Consider the following 22341-nt stretch of genomic DNA (forward strand, 5'->3'; position numbering starts at 1 on the left):
GTCACTAATATTTTAAAAAATTAACAGTAATGCCTTCATATAAAATATCTATGTAGATATGTGCATGTGGAGTTTTCAACTTTAAGTGCATTACAGTAATTAAAATTGCTGGACAGCAGGGGGCAGTGTTTTTAAAGTAACTAACCAGCATACCATATCTTAACACTATTTCAAGAGTTCTCTACTGAAAGTTACCTTGAAAACTTGGAGTCACCTTTGTAGTCAATCCTATGAAGAATAGGATAAATAGGCATTTTATGAGAGGGAATCTAATACATCAGTACTATAAGTTGTTTTTAATTTGGACAGATAGGACCTGGCATAGTATCCTAATACCAGGCTAGATACTTCTTTCTAATAACACATTTAAAACACTGTTTTCCAATGAAAATAGTCATATAGTCTAATTTCTGGTTAGAAGTTATTTTTAAAAGGTTATTTTAAAAAGTAAGTATATGAAATTGCTAAGCAAGTAGATCCCAAGTGTTCTTAACAAAAAGGAAAGAAAAAGATAATATGTGAGATGATGGATGTGTTGATTAACTCTATTTTGGTATTCATTTCACAATGTACATCAAATCATCACATTGTAAACTTTAAATATATACAACTTTGTCAGTTATACCTCAATTTAAAAATTCGATCAGTAATGCCACCCTGACTGATCATTCAGTCAGTCAGTCAATAAATAAAAAGTGAGTATGGATGTCTGCAATTAAGGAGTCAGGAAAAAATTTTTGTATAGATACATGCATCAAGCCAATGTGGCAACATGCTAACAATTGGTGAATCTATGTGAAGGATGTATGGTTATTTGTTTTATTATTATTTCAACTTCTCTATGGATTTGAAATTTAAGGTAGAAAAAAATTGGATTTTGGTTCAAAATATATTGGCAATAATAAAATTTATTTTATTATTTATCTTAATCATGATAAATGGTTCAGAACTATTTCTCACCATTCACATGGATTACAGGAAGCCAAAAAGTAAGGACCCAAATAAATAGGTAATTCTGTAATAAAGATAAGTAATGCTTTGTTTTTAGCTTATTATTCATCTCAAAGATAACTATTTTAAAGCTGTTTTACTTATGAAAGCGAAACATTAATATTAACTTTTACTTTTTTCCCTATAGTATCTTTTGGCTATGACCTTTGTTTATTTCAAGAGAGCTAAATTTACTATAAGTGAGCATACCAGGATAAATTTCTTTATTGCTCTGTAAGTATGCTTTCTACTAAGTGATTTTTGTGGTTCTTATTTGTAATATACATGATACCTTATTTAAAACAGGCTATTTCAGGGCACCTGGCTGGCTTGGTTGGTAGAGCATGCGACTCTTGATCTCTGGGTTGTAAGTTTGGGTACCACATTGGGCATAGAGCCTACTTAAAGAAATAAATAAATAAAGTTAACATTGTAACTCATAAAAAAATAAAATAGAGGCTTTTTAAAACCTGATATATATCTTGGAATAGGCCTTTATAGATAGAAGATCTACTTTTTTACTTTAATAGGATATTTTTATGTTCTTTTCACTGATCTTACCCTGCTCTATGCCTAAGATTTGTTATTAAGTATCCCACTTAAGTTTGTATTATACATTTTACATTTTTCAGAGTGCTCCATATGAATTATCCCAAATTCTCCTCTTTTGGACTTAGATATGTTTTAAAAGCCAAAATATTCTCAATATTCTCATTGAAATTTCCAGTAAATTTATAGTTAAAATCATCATCATTGGGCGCCTGGGTGGCTCAGTTGGTTAAGTGACTGCCTTCGACTCAGGTCATGATCCTGGAGTTCCGGGATCGAGTCCCACATCGGGCTCCCTGCTCAGCAGGGAGTCTGCTTCTCCCTCTGACCTTACCCCTCTCATGTTCTCTCTCATTCTCTCTCTCTCGCTCTCAAATAAATAAATAAAATCTTAAAAAAAAAAAATCATCATCATTGCCCTTTTACATTAAACAGCTTGTGAAAACGCTGTAGACAAACTAATTGTAGATTTATGTCTATAACAGAAGTTATTCATATCTGATACCTTTAGTAATGACTTAACTGTTTTACTTAACACACTGAACTTTAACCAAGGAATATAGTTTGTTTTCCAATTCTTCCATTGACTTTGTATTAGACAGTTCATACTGGCCTTGTGATCTATTAAATGGTTTTAATAACATGGCTTTCTGGATAGGTCAGAATTCTACTAGAAACAGTGTAGTTTAAGAAAATCTATCTCAATCTCAAAACGTTTTCTACCCACTACCTAGATATAATACTGCAGTTGGAAATGTGTGAATATAATTTTAAAGACTTAACTAGGGAACTACATATAAAAATACTTAAGGTGAATAGCACAACTGTTAGCACTGATGAGTAAGTTTTAACTCAAAGTCTTTAATTCTCAAAGTGTGATTCAAGGAATAGGACTAGAAGAAACTGATCTCTTCTTGTGTTCAGAAGACATATTTCCCCATGCATGAGGAAAAATGAACTCTATAACATTTGGTGATGATTGCTAAATTGTGGGAATATAATAGTAACTAGCTAATAATGTTATATGCAAGATACCACAAAAAATTTTTTATAAGCTCCTTGAATCTTCTCTATGAAATACATTATTTAATTATCTTCATTTTACAGATGGGGAAATTGAGACTTAGGAAGATAAGTACTTCTCAATCTCACAAAAGTTAGTAGTGGCAGAGCTGGGGTGCAAATTCAGATGTGACTTGCCAATGGCCAAATTCAGTGATTAGCCACTGTTTACATGTCTCTTTAGTATTATATTATATTATATCTGTATGTTGATACAATATCTATTTTGTAGTTTTTCCCCACCTGAAAATTAAAAACAAACCAAGAAGCTTTAGTTTTAATTCTTACCAGATTCCTGAAATTGGATTTGTTTGACGTCTTAGTAATCTTACCAGTAAAGCACTGTGTCAGTGTACAATATGTAGAGTGTGTGCAGTTGAGTTGTATGTTGTATAATAAGTTCCATGTTAAAAATAACATGGATTGTAATTTCCATTTTATATCTAATTGTACTTTTTATATAGCCTGACTCAACAGTTCTCAGTAAATATTTTCTCAGTTAGCCACAGTTCTAACTCAAGTTCTTTTCCCTTCTATATACTCTTGTAACACTCTGAACTTATATTGTCATGATTCCATATTCTCTTGTACAGTTATTTGTCTCATACTTAATTGCCTCTTCTACTTGACTATAGGCTTCTTAAAGGCAAGGAATGTGTATCTAACTTTTATTTTGCATCCTTTAACATATGGATGTTAATTCTTTATTTGGATAAGCATAATTAACTATTATACAAAAAAATGGACTCTGCTCCAAGAAAATCTATTTCAAATTAGAAAATCTATTTCAAATTGGAAAACAACTTACATGTGTACAATACAGATATTTTATCACATTGAGCCTGAAAAATTGTTAATCTAGAATAGAATCACAATGTAGTCCTGATTTCATAGTACCATAGTACATTATAGATTTTCTATGTTTTACTTAGTCAACAAGCATGAAAGGGGCCAACCTCTGGCTTCTGTCTACCCTTTACTAAGAACTATCAGGGATACTAAAGTATGTAATTATGTAATTTCACAGAGGACATGATTTGACTCTTATAACTGAATGGGTTTAACCATGAGGTGCTTTATGTTAAGGTAATATTAAAATATGTACAGTTACTTTAAGGGAGGATAAAGTAATATGTAGGTGCTAATTCTATATTAATGTAACTAAATTGAATATGCATGTAGTTTTTTTTAAAGGACATAAGTGCGTATACAATTAAAAGTAGGTCTTCCTCATATCCCAAGATCTTAGCATTGTTTCTCAAGGACAACTAACATTTCATGTGTAACTGTCTAGAAATAATTTTCTCTACATGAACCAGTGTATATATCACCTGAATGGAAGTGCACTATATACTTCTGTGCCTTTTGAAATCTCTAATGTGAAACATCTACAAAAGGAGTGTATGGAGTGTGTATATGTGTGTGCGTTAAAGAAAAAGCGAAACAAATACTCATGTACCCATGACTCAAGAAGAAAACATTGCCAGAATCTTAGAAGCTCACAGTACACAATTTCCCAGATAGAGCCCCCTTCCTTCCATAGGTAGTAATTTTCTTGATTTTCTTTATTCTATGTATACACCTCTAAATAATACATTGTTTAGTTTTTCCTGTTTTTAAGCTATATGTAAAATAGTCATGTTCTCTGTTCTTCTGTAACTTCCTTCTTTTGCCTTATGATTTTAAGATCCATTAATATTGATATGAGTATCTCTGGTTCATTTTTGCTGCAGAATAATATTCTATTGTTGCTTATATATTTGATTTTTTTTTTACTGTCTTGTCTTTATGTCCCACTTTTTCTGTTTCTTCTTTCCACTCCATTTATATCTTCTTTCTGATCGAAATTTTTTAAATTTTTATTTTTTGATACTTTTTTTTCCTCTACTTGTTAGAAAATTATGCAGTCTATATCTGTTCCTTTAGCAGTTATCCCAGTTACTTATTTTTTTTAACTTACAAATTACCAGTTTATTATAAAAGGATGTAACTCAGGAAAAGCCAGATGGAAGAGATGCATAGGGCAGGATATGGAAAAAGGGCATGGAGCTTCTGTACCCTCTCAGCACATCTGATCTCCACATGTTCATCCACCAGGAAGCTCTCTCCCAGTTATTTTTAATCAAGAACCTTAAGCATTTTAACTCCAGTCACCCCCTTCTCAACTTACATTTTCTTGTTTTACAATTCTGTAGTTCTACATGAAGCCCTCCAAAAACTTAGAGACATTATTATTGTCGTTTTATACACTGAATATTTGTTTAGATTAACCCACATACTTACATCTTTGCTTACTATTCCTTCTTGCATCTCAAACCTTCCACTTGGGATCATTTGCCTTCCTTTCTTACTGCTTTTGAGACCTTTTTTCCTTTGGTGTTTGTTTATTTCAGCATCTTCACACTTCAGGATCGGTTTCTGTTTATGGTGCCTTGTTTTCTTACGTGTTTTGTAATTTTTTTTTATTGTAAGTTGCCTGTTTTTCTTGGAAAGTCATCTGTGGGGTTTTCATTATTTCCATTGGGAAATCTCTGTCCTTATCTCTGTTTCTGTGTTATCTAACTTGTCTTTTTTGTTTGTTTGCTTGTTTGACTGCTTTTAAGATTTTCTCTTTATCACTGGTTCTGAACAATTTGATTTTGATGTGCATTGGTGTAATTTTCTTTGAATTTTGTGCTTTGGGGTTCATTGAGCTTATTAGTATTTTTATAGTTTTCATCAAATTTCAAAAATTTTCAGCCATTATTTCTTCAAATATTTTTTGGGGGGCACCCAACACCTGTTAGGGACTCCAGTTTCACCTCTATTATTTTTGTTTCTTTTTCTGTGTGTGTTTCATTTTGGATAGTTTATATTGCGGTCTTCAGTGCCCAAATCTTTTCTTCTGCAATATTTAGTCTCTTAATCCCACTCTATGTATTTTTCATTGTATATGTAATTTTCATCTCTAGAAGTACAATTTGAATGTGTCTTCTTATCTTTTTGAACATCTGGAATTAATATATCTGTTTTAATGTCTGTTATTTCTAACATGTGTCAGTTTTGATTGATGATTCTTTTTATTATGGGTCATGTTTTCCTGCTTCTGTGCATGCCTGATCCCCCTCAAGTACTTAAGAGGATACGGATTCCCATATGTATATAAGGAAACTACCTGGGTGTAGGGAAAAACCATAAGAAAGGATTAGAGGGAACAGTGCCTTACATTTACCCAGGGCTGGAAATAGTGCCTGTTCCCACCAGTCAGACTGAAAAAACTCATAATTCACAGGATATTGAGTACTCAGGAATGTCTTGCCTCAGTAGTGGGGAATAATTAGCCCCAGTCTGAACATTGCTCCAGATCCACCTAACAAATCATAAAAGCAAGACCTGAAAGGATCAGACTGTTTCCAACTAACTTAACTGCATCCCAGAACAAAGCTCAAGATTTATAGGAATACAAAACTATCCAGAACTCAACAAGGTAAAATTCATTGTATTTTTATTTTTGACCTACATTTCTTTAATTATGAGTAAGGTTGAATGTCTTTTATATGTGTATAAGTGATTGTGTGTGTGTGTGTGTGTGTATATGTATATGAACTGCCTGTTCCTGTCCTTTTCCCATTTCTTTTTTGAGTTGTTGGTCTTTTTTGTTAGGTATCTGGCTAATACAGTTGAAGAAGATGAAGAAGAATCCAAATATGAAATTTTTCCATGGGCTTTAGGGAAAAACTGGAGAAAATTGTTCCCTAATTTCTTAAAGTTAAGGGACCAACTCTGGGATAGAATTGACTATAGGGCTATTGTAAGCAGGCGATGCTGTGAGGAGGTAAGATTTTTTAAGTACTTTATATACGTAATCTATGTTTTCTCTTTATGTAATTTCCCTTGTCTTGTTTTTTAATGTGCTTCTAATATTTAATTTTTTGTATATGTAAGGGTAGACTGTTAACCCTAATGGTTACCATGAGTACAACTTGTATATTACAATGCTGATGTTTTAATTTTATACCACAATAATTAAAAATTGTCATTTCTGTTTTTCAGAGCAGCCTACTTCTGTAGTAAGTATTTTTGTTTGTGTTTATCTAGTCTAAAAGATCACAGATATATTGGGAAAGAATAGTGTGCACATTCCAAAATATGTTAATAACATTTCGAGCTGAATAATAACTTCCATTAAATAAAGTTTGTGAAATTTCAAGTTCCCAAGATTGAAGTGCAAACTGCATGGTCTAAAATTTAAATAAATTTAAATATGTTAAAAATCATACCTTTTTTTCACATAGAATAATACATAAAGTAAGTTTCTATTAAGATAAAACAGACACAAAAAATTAAAAGATGGGTTATTTTGGGAAACAAAAGCAAAAATGAACTGTTGGGACTCCATCAAGATAAAAAGCTTTTGCACAACAAAGAAAATAGTCAACAAAACCAAAAGACAACCTACAGAATGGGAGAAGATATTTGCAAATGTCTTACCAGATAAAGGGCTAGTATCCAAAATCTATAAAGAACTTATCAAACTCAACACCCAAAGAATAATCCAGTCAAGAAATGGGTAGAAGACATGAACAGACATTTCTCCAAAGAAGACATATAAATGGCCAACAGACACATGAAAAAATGCTCTCAACATAACCCGGCATCAGGGAAATACAAATCAAAACTATAATGAGATACCACCTCACACCAGTCAGAATGGCTAAAATTAACAAGTCAGGAAACAAAAAATGTTGGCGAGGATGCAGGAAAAGGGGAGCCCTCTTATAGTGCTGGTGGGAATACAAGCTGGTGCAGCCACTCTGGCAAACAGTATAGAATGTCCTCAAAAAGTTAAAAATAGAGCTACCCTATGATCCAGCAATTGCCCTACTAGGTATTTACCCAAAAGATACAAACATAGTGATCCGAGGGGATACCTGCACCCCAATGTTTATAGCAGCAATGTCCACAATAGCCAAACTATGGAAAGAGCCCAGATATCCATCAATAGATGAATGGATAAAGAAGATGTGGTATATATATATACAATGGAATATTACTCAGCCATCAAAAAGATGAAATCTTACCATTTACAATGACATGGATGGAACTAGAGGGTATTATGCTAAGCGAAATAGGTCAATCAGAGAAAGACAATTATCATGATTTCACTCATATGTGGAATTGAAGAAACAAAACAGAGGATCATAGGGGAAGGGAGGGAAAAATGAAACAAGATGAAACCAGAGAGGGAGACAAACCATAAGAGACTCTTAACTATAGGAACCAAACTGAGGGTTGCCAGAGGGGGGAGAGGGGGTAGATGTAACTGGGGGATGGGCATTAAGGAGGGCACATGATGTAATGAGCCCTGGGTGTTATATATGACTGATGAATCACTGAACTCTACCTCTGAAACTAATAATACACTATATGTTAATTAATTGAATTTAAATAAAATTTAAAGATAAAAAAACAAAAATGGGTTATTTTATCTAATGTTCTGGTTTTCAATAACGAAAAGAGTTAATGTTTCAAACTAAAGAAATATTCTAGAGTAGAAAATTAATGGAAAGCAGTGATCATTGTAAGCCAGTACTGGTTCAGTAAAGTTTGGTAAATGTGAATTAGATAATGCTATAATTAAATGAAGTCATATCAGTTAAATGATGATAGGCCAAAAGAGCCAATTAATGGATTAGTGTCAAACTTCAGGGAATACTTTGAAGGTATGTCATAGAACTCTGCCCAGAATTAACCTTCTTAATTATATTTATTAATGAGATGAAGATATTAGAAAGCATGCATAATTGTGGATTAAATTAAGAGGATTGTTGAATGTTGGAGGAAATGAAAGGATTCAAAAATAACTTAAAAGACTGAACAGGCCAAGTTTTTTCAGGATTGAATTCAATAGAAAAATATGAAAAATTGGGTGTGTATACATTCCCCAAATTAATGGATCCTCATTAAAGGATTTAAACAACTCATTCCAATTACAGAGCATTGAAGAGTCCTGTATTGCTATTTTTTATCACTACCTCCCCAGTGGATAATTTGTGCACCTGTGCCATTCTTGGACATGATAGTAGGCCTTATTTGAACACTCTGATTTTTTCAAAGTAAACACTTCAAGCCCCATGACACTCAGCTAAAGGCATGGAGTGGGTACCAGAGGCAAGAGGCCGGGATAGGTAATGTTCACCTCACGGCAGATTGCCCACCCACTCCTAAGAACAACTTGCATTATAACCGCAGCAACTTAATTTATACGATTGGAGCTGGGATTACTTCAGTGCTGGCATCAGACTATTAAACAGCCAGGGAATGGTATGGCTTAATGGTGTATGTGTAAAAGACTAAAAAGTTTTAGATAGCTGTAAACTCAGTTGTGTAATGGGATTGAAAGAAAAGTTTAGTCTCAGGCTTCAACACTGACAACAGATCTCTCCCCTAAATCTAGATGTGCATATCAAATTTCCTATCCATATTTCATTATCTAGTAGATACCTTAGACTTAACATGCTGAAAATCCAGTTTCTGATTTCCCCACATAGACCTCCAAACTTACTCCTCCTATAATCTTCTACGTATTAATAAGTCGTAACTTGATCATTCTAGTTCAGGCCAAAAAAACTGTTGCCCTTCACTTCTCACATCCATACCTTAAGAAAATATCTAGCGGGGCGCCTGGGTGGCTCAGATGGTTAAGCGTCTGCCTTTGGCTCAGGTCATGATCCCGGGGTCCTGGGATCGAGTCCCGCATCGGGCTCCCTGCTAGGTGGGGAGCCTGCTTCTCCCTCTGCCTCTGCCTCTCTCTCTCTCTCTCTGACTCTCATGAATAAATAAATAAAACATTAAAAAAAAAATATCTAGCATCCTACCATTTCTCACCTCCTCTACCACTAAGCCCTACTTTGATTGTCCCCTCTTGCCTCAATTATTGCCATAACCTTCCAAGTAGTCGCTCTTATAATCTCTCTCCTGTAGTCTATTTTCACACACCAGCCAGCCAAAATCTTTTAGAATAAGTCAAATCATGACTCCTCTACTCAAAAGCCTCCAGAGGCTTCCCATCTCACATAGAGGAAGAGGCAAAACCCTTATCATGGTTCTACCTGGTCCACCAACTCTTATCTCTTTTACTTCATCTCACTTTCCTCCAACTACACTGGCCTCCTCGCCATTCTTCAAACACAACAAGGACATTCCCACCTCAGGATTTTTTTTACCTGGAATGCTTTTCCCCCAGATATCAGTGTGCTTCACTTCCTCCTTCATTCAGGACTCTACTTAAATATCAACTCAGAGAAACCTTTCCTTACCACCCTGTATCTAGTAGTATCTCCCAGAATTGAATAAAATTGAAGAGTCCAGAAATAAACCTTCATTTTTATGTTCAATTGAATTTTGACAAGGGTACCAAGAAAATTCAATGGGGAAAGAATAGTCTTCAACAAATGGTGCTGGGACAACTGGATATCCACATGCAAATGAATGCAGTTGGACCCCTATTTCATATCATATATAAAAGCTAACTCAAAATGGATCAAAGACCCAAATGTAAGAGCTAAAAATTATAAAGCTTTTAAAAGAAAGCATAGGGATAAATCTTCATTATCTTGAATTAGGTTTCTTAGAGATGATACCAAAAGCACAAGTAACAAAAGAAAATGAGATCATCAAAATTGAAAACTTTTGTCCTTCAAAGGACACCATAAAGAAAGTGAGGAGACAAACCACAAAGTGGGAGGAAATTTTTGCCAATTATCTGTCCAATAAGGGAATTGTATCTAGAATATATAAAGAGCTCTTACAACTCAACAATAAAAAGACAACTCAACTTTTAAAAGGGCAAGGATCCGAAAAGGCTTCTTGAAAGAAGGTAAACAAATGGGCAGGAAAGTACATGGAAAGATGCTCAACATCATTAACCATCAGGGAAATGCAAAATCAAAACCACAAGGAGATAATCACTTCACAACCACTAGGATGGCTATCATGAAAAAGACAAATATAACAAGTGTTGGTAAGGACGTGGAGAAAATGGAACCTTGATACACTGCTGGTGGGAATTTAAACTAGTGTGGTTGTTTTTGAAAACAGTGTGGTAGTTCCTCAAAAGGCTAAACAAAGGGTTATCATACAACCCAGCATTTCCAGTCCTCGTTATATACACAAAAGAAATGAAAGTTATGTCCACACAAAAACTTGTACGTAAATATTCATAGCAGCATTATTTGTAATAGTCAAAAAGTGAAAACCCATATGTCCATCAACAAATGAATGGATAAACAATATTGTATAGCTATACAATGATATATTATTTGGCAATTAAAAGGAATGAAGTACTGATACCTGCTACAACATGGATGAACCCTGGAAATACTATGCTAAGTGAAAGAAACCAGTCACAAAGGACCACATATTGTATGATTCCATTTAAATGAATGGTCTAAAATAGACAAATCCAAAGAGAAAGTAGATTAGAGGTTGCCAGAGGCTGAGGGGAGGGAGAAATGGGGTGTGATTTCCTTTTTTATGGAGTGATGAAAATATTCTAAAATTGACTGTGGTAATGGTTGTACAACTCTGAATATACTAAAAGCCATTGTATTCTTTAAGTGGGTGAATTGTATGGTATTTGAGTTATAGCTCAATAAAGCTGCTAAAATAACAAGTAGTACCTCCCACTATTCCTCTGTATTCCTTTTCCCAGTTTTCTTCATAGCACTTAACCATCATATGATATACTCTGTTTCACCTATCTTGCTAATGTCTATTTCCCCCTGCTAGAATATAAATTCCAAGAGGGCATGATCTTTATTTTCTCATTGTACCCCCCAATCCCTAGAACTATATGCCACACACATAGTAGGTAGTCAGTAAATACTGCTGACTGACAGAGTGAATGGAATTTAAAGCTTGCAATTCTTTTTCATACCTTTTTATCCGTATAGTAAAAAAACAATAAACTATAAAATTTCTTCACCAGAGTGACTTAGCACTGCCTCTTACAACAGGGGCACATAGGTAGATAGGCTTTCTTATGGCTGTTCCAACCAGGTACAGTTGAATCATGGTGGTATATAGGAAAGGAAATTACCTAGACTTTATCCTGTTCTCTTAACTATTCATTTAACAGCTAACTTAGGAGTAAGACACTTAAGTTCAGTGTTGTGGGGGGTTGTTATAAAGAAGTACTATATCATCTTTGCCCTGAAGTTTGATGCATTTAAGTGGCAAGACATATTGTTAGAAATTTAGTTAAGTATTCTATGCATTTGTTATTGAGAGCCAGGTATTGGCATACTGCCAACCCATTTCTTTAGTCTCATCCTCAAGTAAGCCCAAGTTATGATAGTATTTACAAACTGGCTTACAATAATAATACTTTACATTTGCATTATGCTCTACAAATTCATAAATATTTTCATGTAAATTATCTTATCCTCACAAAAATACCTGTGAGGGTTGTAGCATTCTCATTTTACATCTGATGAGACTGAGGACTGAGGAGATTGAGGTTTACTCAAGATCATACATCAACTAAGTGGTAAACCCAGAACTTCACATTTAATGACTTCCCAGTGTTCTGTTTTCTCTGACAGCTAGCTTCCCACTGTTTATATTGGTTAATTGGAAAACACATTTGTGTCTATTGTGTTATTTTCTCTCCGGAATTAAATAGCATTTAAAAAAAGGACTTAAATAGCATAAGTATTCTCTCCTTTTTTTTGACGAATAAACTGGGGCTTAGAAGGGTTGTAACTTGTCCATTGTCATTCATTTAATAAGTGGCAGGGCCAGCTAGTACTTAAAGTTGGCAATCTTTCCATTATATACCACTATCAAAAAACTTATTCTCTCCTTTCAGATAGTATGAATTTTTAAATTTGTCTCTTTTTTTTAACGTTGGTTGCTGCAAAGAAGCTAAGAGCCAAGTTTTATTCCTAACTACATTAATTCTATCACCTTTTACTACCGGCGTGTCTGCTTTTTCCCTTTAGCCAAAGTTTCCCTTTTGGGTCCTAGTTTAATGAATTTTTTTTTTTTACTTTTTGTCAGCTGCCTCAAATCCTTTTTTGGAAAGAGATGAGGTATGATTATATTGAAAAATATATGTAGGGCTTCTCCAGAAAAGAGTAAAGACAATTTCCCTATTTATTCTGACCTTATTATCTTCTTACAATCAGTTTACCTTTTTGGATATCAGCTCCTCTGAGGTGGAATTTATTTAGATTGATGATAGCTTAATTTCTAGATTGGTTCACAGATTATGGAATATGCCAATCTGATGAGAAAGAGTTAGACTCCACTTCCGGTCCCTTTATGCTTGATGGAGGGTAGCAATTTTATCAAGAGGAAGCTTTTCTCTGTTCTTATTATGTACTCTGGCCTAGATGGCACAGTATCATCCGAGCTGATTTGTCTGTCAGCTACTATTCGATTCCAGATTAGAATTTAGAAAGCAGAGATGTGATATAAACAAGAGTGTTGAACAAAATAATCCAATGACTGTATGCAGCAGAGACCCAATATGGGGAAGGTACTGGAAACTGTTAAACTTGCTGTAGTTCAGGAAGGAAGGTGTAAACCTAGTGCTGAAGATAGCGATGCCAAAGAAAAATCAATGTTATGAAATTATACTTGTCATTACTTGGTGACCAGTTGGATATAGGGCCCATGGGAGAATGAGCTTTCAGAGTTTCAAATCTGTAGAACAGAAAGGGTGATGGATTCCATAATGGAAATAGGAATCACTAAAAAAACAAACTGGTTTATTGGGAAAATAAGGAATTTGGTATCAGACATAGGAATTTAAGGTGATATTTGGATAAGTGAATAGTCAACATGTATGAGTTAAGTATGAGTCATCACATATAAGTGATGTTTAAAGCTTGGTAGAGTAATAAGAGATCAAGGTGAACATAATGTTAATACTTTGGGAGCATTTGTCAGGTACTGTTGTAGGTCCTGCATATGTGTTAACTTTCACAACAATTCTTACAGCTAGCTAGCTAATCTCAGAAGAGGAAACTGAGGCACAGAGAGGCTAAATGACTTCTCTAAGGTCACACAATTAGTCAAACAGCACACTAGTATTCACACCTAGGCAGTTTGATTCCAGAGTCAGTTTTGTGGGGTTTTTAAAAAGATTTTATTTATTTATTTGACAGAGAGAGAGAGCGGCAGGCAGAGGGAGAGTGAGAAGCAGGCTCCCCACGGAGCAGGGAGCCCGATGCGGGGGCTCGATCCCAGGACCCTGGGATCATGACCTGAGCCGAAGGCAGACGCTTAACCGACTGAGCCACTTAGGCGCCCCAAGAGTCAGTGTTTTTAACACCCTATACTATCCCTTGAGATCAAAGAGAAGTAGAATATATAGAGAAATATAGGGCCAAGTATTAAGTTTTGGAACACCCATCAAGACACCAAAATAAACCACTAAAAATGAGAGAAGACTAAAATAAAAACTAGGATAACATTTGTAGTAGATCAAGTGCTATTAATGCTTCAAAGAAGTTACTTTCGGTGGTGCCTGGGTGGCTCAGTCGTTAAGCGTCTGCTTTCAGCTCAGGTCATGATCCCAGGGTCCTGGGATTGAGCCCCACATCGGGCTCCCTGCTCCGCGGGAAGCCTGCTTCTCCCTCTCCCACTCCCCCTGCTTGTGTTCCCTCTCTCAAAGTATCTCTCTTTGTCAAATAAATAAATAAATAAAATCTTTAAAAAACAAAACAAAGAAGTTACTTTCATAAATCACAGAATTTGAGGACTGTAAGTGACCTGTTTTCTCATTATTCAAAAGATACCTATAGCCCAGAAGATTATGTAATTTGCCCAAGGTCATAGAACTAATAGAATTAAGACCAAAATCCCACTTTCTTGACCCTCTTACAGTTTTCTTTGCAATTTGCTGTTATCACAATAATATTCTAATATTTGTATGTATAAAATATATGCAAACATATATTTAAAAGTATACAAGTATGTGTACATGCATTTTTCTAGCTGGGTTAGCATTTAGAGAGACTGATACCTAGTTTGTTATACACAGAACGGTTTACTAAACCTATTTTGTCCCCTTTGCTTCCTATTTTTCTCTGCTCTTCTCACTAGACTTTGCTACAGGATTCTTAAAAAAATCATGTTGTTGGAAGTTTATGTCAGTGGCCCTAATTCTTAATTATTTTCATCTATCAATAAGAAATATACAATGACTACATAATATTGTGTGGAAGGCATTTGATAGAGGTGTTTAAGACTATTCCTGCCCAGAGGACTTTAAGTAGATTGGTTACACTCATAAAAAGATATATCTGAGTACTAGACACATGCTAAAGTCCTAATGTAGCATTAACAATAAAACAGTACAATCTAAAAACTGGAGTTTTTGGAAAGGTGGGACTTATGCTTGGCATTGAAGGAAAAGCAATACTAAGACAAAAGGGAGAGGACATTCCAGAAATAGGAAATAAAGATGTACAAGTGTTGAGGAAGAAATAGATAAATATGGAAGGAATAAGAAATTCTGACACTCTACTTCCTCACTTCAGGTAGCTCTGAACCTAGTTTTATATTTTTATGGAAATATTTATTGTTAGAATTAATATCTTTACATCTACTTTCAAAAAATTATGTTACTTTATTACATGTTGTTGAAAATTTTTGTGAAGGATTTAAGAAGTGGATTATAAAATAAATTCAATCCTAAAATATACTTTAAAAAATTAGCATAGCTAGCATTCTTTATGCCATTTGGGGGGAGGCCACAGGTACCCTGTTTTCTAAGTGGACTGGTCTCAATCTGGGGTTTAAGGTTTTCATTTTTAACAACAAAAGCCTTCTTTCTTTCCAAGCGAAATTTTATACACAATCCCCTAAACTGAGGTTCTCTGCTTGATTGGTCTTTCCATAGTCCATCCTGGGACACCTGATATAGTCTATAAAAACTCAGAGCTCTTGAAACAAGTTGAAAATCACTGGTTTAGGCATTAATAAGGCACTGCCTAACTAACAAATTCTACAATTCTCATTTACTTTGATCATTGATACGGCAACTAAACATTTTTGCTTAGAATAACATTCTAACACTCTGCTTAGAAATTTTAGACGTCATGGGGTCAACATATGTAGGTGTATTTACCTACTTTGACTTCTTAAATGACTATCATTTGCCAGCTGCTTACTATGTGATAAGGATTTTACACATATATAACCCTCCTATGAGGCAGATAGTATCCCCATTTTAAATATGAAGAAATTGAGCCTCAGAAAAGCTAAGTAACTTGCCCAATATCCTACAGCTTAGCAAGTGGCAGAGCCACATTAAGGAACTAAGGCTATCCTGACTCAAAAGGCAGTATTTTATCTAGCCCAACATGTAGCAATGAATCTGAAGTTTTATAATTAATTCCTCATCTAATTCTTGCAAAAACCCTCTAAAGGAGACTCTTATTATTCTCTCCATATTACAGATAAGGTAACTGAGGAACAGAGAAGTTAAGTAACTTACCCATGTTCTTATTCACCATTTCCCTTGACATAAGTGCAAACATGTTAAGATTAGCCTAACATACATAGTTAGAAACCTTAATGTTATTTTCAACCAAATATATTCCAAAGTTAAGAATTATGTGTTGTTTTGGACTAACTGTATTATCTATCCCAAACTTAGAATATTCAGAACTGAAAAACCTGGAAGGTTGAAATATTTGAAATAACTTAAGTACTTTGTATTGTCTTAAGGATTCAAGCAGTGAATCACTTTATACACACACACACGCACACACACAAACATACCCCTATACTGTCTTAACTGGAGATGTCTTTTTTTTTTTTTTTAACATCAGTAACTTGGGTTTTTAGATCTAGTTTTAGAGATAGCTGTGAGTCATTTTTGTACTTAATTTTACCAAATTTTAAAATCTTATTAAAATTCTAAAGGAAAGCTTTCCCCCGTAGGTTATGGCTATTGCTCCAACCCATTATATATGGCAACGGGAACGCTCTGTGCATCACAGTGGAGCTGTTAGAAACTACAACAGAGATGAAGTTCAACTGCCCAAGGGACCTAGTGCCACACCAGTAGATTGTTCACTCTGTGGTAAAAAAGGAAGATATGTTAGACTGGGATTGTCTTCATCATCTTCATCCAGTGATACAGTAGAGGTGATGGAGAAACATTCTCAGGAATCATACAACTCCTTCTCAATGGACATGGTAGTCGATCCTTCTCAAGCTTATAGCTATTCTCAAGGTATGATTTAGTAGTATGTCAGAATTAGATTTATGCAAGTTATTAACAAATCCAAATTATTTATTGACCTGTGGTCAGTCCTTTCAGGCAGGGGTACATAATAATTTTATATACTAGAACAATATGAGTTAAATTAGTATTGAAAGTTTTCTCCTTTTCAGTTTTTGTCATGTCAGTATCTGTTTTTGTGGTAGCTTATCTAAACTAAAAGATTTTTAGTGTGACTTATGTTAAATTGAAAACCTAATACACCATGGGTCTCAAGTATTTTAAAGTATTAAGTATTTGAAGACCCTGAATCATTTTCTTTGAAATGTTTCATTCAATTGAAGTTTCAAAAAGAAAATAAATTTGTAATCTTTATCAGTGATTAACTACTGGTTTTCTTCTATACACTTTTTAAAATTGAGATATAATTGATATATAATATTGTATTAGTTTTAGGTGTCCAACATAATGATTTGATGTATTATGAAATGATTACCACAATAAGTCCATCACCACACATAGTTTATTTTTTTGTGATGGGAAGTTACAACATATACTCTTAGTAACCTTCAAATATGCAATACAGTATTGTGAACTATAGTCACCATGTTGCTCTTTGCATCCAAGATTGATTTATAACTGGAAGTTTGTATCTTTTGACCACCTTCACCCATTTTGCCCAATGTGCATCCCCACCTCTGGCAAACAACAATCTGTTCTCTGTATCTGTGAGTTCATTTTTTTGTTTTGTTTTTAGATTCCACATATGAGATCACACAGTATTTTTCTTTTTCTGTCCAAAGTATTTCTCTTAGCATAATGCCCTCAAGGTCATCCATGTTGTCACAGATGGCAGGACTTCCTTATTTTTTACGGCTGAATGATATTCCATTCCAATATTATATGGCTGAATGTTAGTCTACACACACACACACACACACACACACACACCCTACATTTTCTTTATCCATTCATCAGCAGATGAACACTTAGGTTGTTCCATGTTTTTTGTTTTTGTTTTTGTTTTTTTAAAGATTTATTTATTTATTTTAGAGAGCGAGAATGAGAGAGAGAGAGAGAGAGAGAGTACATGAGTGGGGGAGGGTCAGAGGGAGAAGCAGGCTCCTCGCTGAGCAGGGAGCCCTATGCGGGACTCGATCCCGGGACTCCGGGATCATGACCTGAGCCAAAGGCAGTTGCTTAACCAACTGAGCCACCCAGGCGCCCCTAGGTTGTTCCATGTTTTGACTATTGGTAAGTGCTAAAACGAACAAGGGGGTGCAGATAACTTTTTGAGATAGTGATTTTTTCCCTTAGGATAGATACCCAGATATGGAATTGCTAGATCATATAGTTCTATTTTTAATTTTGAGGAACCTCTATAGTGTTTTTCCATATTGGCTGTAGCAATTTACATTACTACCAAGAGTGTACATGGGTTCCCTTTTCTCCAAATCCTCACCAACACTTGTTATTTCTTATCTTTTTGATAATAGCCATTCTAATAAGTATGAAATATCTCATTGTGGTTTTGATTTGCATTTCCCTGATAATTGGTGCTGTTGAACACCTTTTTGTGTAACTGTTGGCTATTTATATGTCTTCTTTGAAAAAATGTCAATTCATTTCCTCTGCCCATTTTTTAATTGGATTTTTTTTTCTCGAGTTGTAGGAGTTCTTTATATATTTTGGATATGAACCCCTTATCAGATACATGATTTGTAAATATTTTCTCCCATTCCATAGGTTGCCTTTTCATTTTGCTGATGGTTTTCTTTGCTGTACAGAAGCTTTTTAATTTGATGTAATCCTACTGTTTATTTTTGCTTTGTTACCTTTGCTTTTGGTGTCAAATCCAAAAAACCATTGGCAAGATGAATGTCCTCCCATTTTGTTCTAGTTTTATGGTTTAGGTCTTACATTCAAGTCTTTAATCCATCGTGAGTTGACTTTTTGTGCATAGTATAACATAGTGGTCTTCATTTCTTTTGCATGTGACTGTCCAGTTTTTACAATACCATTTATTGAAGAGACTGTCTGTTCCCACTTCTTGGTTCTTTTGTCATAAATTAATTAACCATATATGAGTTTATTTCTGGGCTCTCTATACTGTTCCATTTCTCTATGGGTCAGTTTTATGCAAATACCATCCTGTTTTGATCATTATAGTTCTGTAACACTATACACTTTTCTATCTTCTATTTTTAAAAAATTAGAAGTATACTATATCTAAGCCTGCTTTTTTTCACTTTATCATAAAGCATTTCCCCATGTCATTAGTCTTAGGAAACCTGATTTTTAATCATGACATGGTATAAGTATCATAATTTATTTGCACATTTCATTTTTGTTGGGATTTAAATGACTTGGAACAATGGTACCTTAATTAGAAAATAATCATATGAACTGGAAATACTTTTAGTCAATCACACCATAATTTTCATTCAAATTATATTTATAAAGGTATCACTCTACTAGCAGTGATCCTTTTTACTTCTTATAAAGCCCTTCTTCCAGATTTTCACCCATGTAAGATAGAGGACTGACAGATTTCTTATGGTTCTTCTTAAATTCTATAATGAGACCTGTATTATTTCAGAATATCACATATTTATTTTTGCTGTATCCTTATGAGATTAACAGTGGCTACTGAAGTTTTATTAAAAGAGAAACTAAACTCTTAAGACTCTTCAAGGTAGGAATCACATCTCAGTCATTGTTCCATTCCCTGGCCTTAGTAATCACTAAACAAATTTGACTGACAGTTTAGTCTCTTCCCTTGCAACACCTCCAAGCATAATTTTTATTGGTTCACTTTTATCTGAAGGTAAGTAGGATCTACCATAGGCTAAATTATAAAATAAAAATTGCCTTTTAGCATCCTTCTCCTCTATCCCAGCAATTTTTACCTGCACTCTTTGATTCTTGTAAGATTTACTAGATGTTTAAAATGTTCCAGGCAATATGTTAAACATTTTACATTGATAATCTCACTTAATGTCCACAGCCAGCCCTATGATAAATACTATTATCTCTACTTTGCAGATAAGGAGACTGAGGCTTAGAGAGGTTAAATCATTTGCCCAAAGTGGCGGAGCGACATTTGAACCCAGGTCTGTCTGACTCTAGACTACAGCCTGAATTCCTATTATGTTCTACTGCCCCCTTTGATGAAATCCTACCTTTGGTGGTGAAAATAAGCTGCCACATTAGTCTTTTGGTAGACTACTAAGGACTGAGGAGGTGGTGAAAGTATTAAGAATCAAGTTCCTGATGAAAGATTGTATGGAGTGAATTGGGAGACAATTCTAGCCACAATTTGAACAGATATTTATAGAAAGCAGAACACAAGTAATTATGGTTTACTCAGACTGGCGCCTGTAGATATCAAGAGTAGTAACACTGTATTTTAGGCTTTGATATCTCAACAAGAAAGAACAGTGCACCCAGGGAGGAAGGGGCTCTGCCAGTCAGTTTGCTTTGAAAAAACGAGCATGACTTTGAGGGATTGTGGATGAGAAGTGGAGCCCTTGACTTAAGGGAGTTGTAAATGGAACTGTGCTTTCATCCCATCCCTGGTTTAGGATATACACAGATCCTCTACAGGAAGGAACAAGTATTTATTCAATCCTCTTTTATTCAGAGTATTAAAGTTAAATGTAAAACCTTTTGTTTCAGGATGACAGAGGGTAGACAAAATAGAGAAAAACAACTGATCATACATACACTTGACCAGTAAACATATACATCCATTTTCCCTCAGTAGGCTTAATTGGAAGTGAGCTTATTAGGGGTGTGGGGACATTTAAGGGTAACACAATGTTATTCAGGAGCAGTGGTCCGTCTCTTACTGCCTCAGCAGCTGCTGATTGCCAGTAGTGACCTCTGCTAGCAAAATTTTCTTCCTTAAGTCCACATAAGTTGGTTGGAATCACTTAATGGCTTATGGTTGCAGAAAACTCAATTCATCATTCTACAAGAGACACAAAGAGCTGATACTGTACTCCAGGCTTCTGTGCTAAAATATAGCAGTAGATGCTTATCAATGCTTCTGTCTTCAGACACAAGCAAGCAACTTCTTGCTTTTCAGGTAAAAACCTGTTTTTCTACCTTTAAAAATTTCTTCTCAAAACATGTTCAGAAAACAAGTTTTACATAAACACGCTTATGACATTTATTAGGAACAAAATAGTTGTTATTTTAACAAGGTTGGGAGATAAAAGAGGCTTTTTTTTTTTTAAGATTTTATTTATTTATTTGACAGAGAGAGAGCACAAGCAGGGGGAGCTGCAGAGAGAGGAGAAGCAGGCTCCCCGCTGAGTAGGGAGCCCTATGCAGGGCTTGATCCCAGGACCCTGGGGTCATGACCCAAGCCAAAGGCAGATGCTTAACTGACTAAGCCACCCAGGCGCCCCTAAATAAGGCATTCTTTACGAATTTATGTACCTCACAATCACCAATCTTGTACCAGGCATATTACAAAGGTAGTCTCATTTAACGCTGACCATCCCCCTCAAGAAATCTTTAAGTGGCATCATGACACACATTTTAGTGACAAACTCAGGAAAGTCACAGTTTCAAGGTAAAACAACAGCAACAACAAAAACAGCAAGATAGGACCCAGTTCTATCTGAATATATAGCCTATTTTTATACTAAATGACACTTTCTCTTCACCTTATGCTGTTTTAAGCCCAATGACACCTAAATTAATCTGAAACGTGAATATGCAGAGGACGCCTCAGATTTTAGAGTGAAGCCAAAGGAAAAAAGCAATATACCAAACCTTATTCCTGGATCACATAGGCAGGCATGGAACACTGCAACTGTTATATAATCTAAAACCAAATAATTTTTCCTCAAAAAAAAAATCCCTTTCTGAACTTATTTCAGTCACTACAACTGTTCTAGTCATGCAGATTTAAAATCCTAATACTTAAGGCATAATGAGGGCTTATAAATTAATGATGTAATAGGGCAATGCTAATTATATGATCAACATTTGGGAACACAAAGATCCCAGAATTAATTTTGTAGGATGAGAGACCTGAAGACTTTTTAGAGGAAGTAATATATGAGCTGAGCATTGACTAAGTCCTGCTTTGCCTAGCAAAGGAAGGGAAAGGGCTCCTGATAAACAGAGAAAACTTTGAAAATACATAGCTTCATTCTCTCTATATCCAATGAATCACCAGCTCATCTGGTTATTCCTTCACAATATTTTTTACATCTGCCCCTTTTCCTCACCTCATGGTTGTAGATTACTACCAATCAACTCATAAGGTATACTATGTGTCCTAATTCCTAATTCGCTTGTTTTTTCCTTCCTTTAAATACTCGTAGACTATAGACTTATAGACTAACTTTTAAAAAATACCTCCTTTTACATGACCATAGAATCTTCAGGCGTCCCCACTGCCTCTGAAGTACGGAGTTCAAACTCCAATTCTCCCACAGTCCATGAGCTATATTCCTAAATTTCTCCCTAGAACCGAGTCAACAGATAAAACAATACATGAT

At 34.9% G+C, this 22341-nt stretch overlaps 1 protein-coding gene across 2 annotated transcripts in view; it reads left to right on the top strand.

Annotated features, from left to right (window-relative positions):
• The window catches only part of SPDYA (speedy/RINGO cell cycle regulator family member A), a 28485-nt gene that overhangs the window by 3556 nt on the left and 2588 nt on the right, over positions 1-22341 (top strand). The window contains exons 3-6 of one of the 2 annotated variants that reach the window (XM_021697450.2): positions 1139-1224; positions 6244-6415; positions 16540-16822; positions 21128-21142. In XM_021697450.2, coding sequence (XP_021553125.1) covers positions 1139-1224; positions 6244-6415; positions 16540-16822; positions 21128-21142 — 556 coding nt within the window. Of the gene's footprint in view, positions 1-1138; positions 1225-6243; positions 6416-16539; positions 16846-21127; positions 21143-22341 lie in introns of those variants that run through there. The other variant, XM_021697451.1, reaches the window with a different exon arrangement.

This window comes from Neomonachus schauinslandi, chromosome 10 (genome assembly GCF_002201575.2).
Source record: "Neomonachus schauinslandi chromosome 10, ASM220157v2, whole genome shotgun sequence".
NCBI classification, from domain to species: domain Eukaryota; kingdom Metazoa; phylum Chordata; class Mammalia; order Carnivora; family Phocidae; genus Neomonachus; species Neomonachus schauinslandi.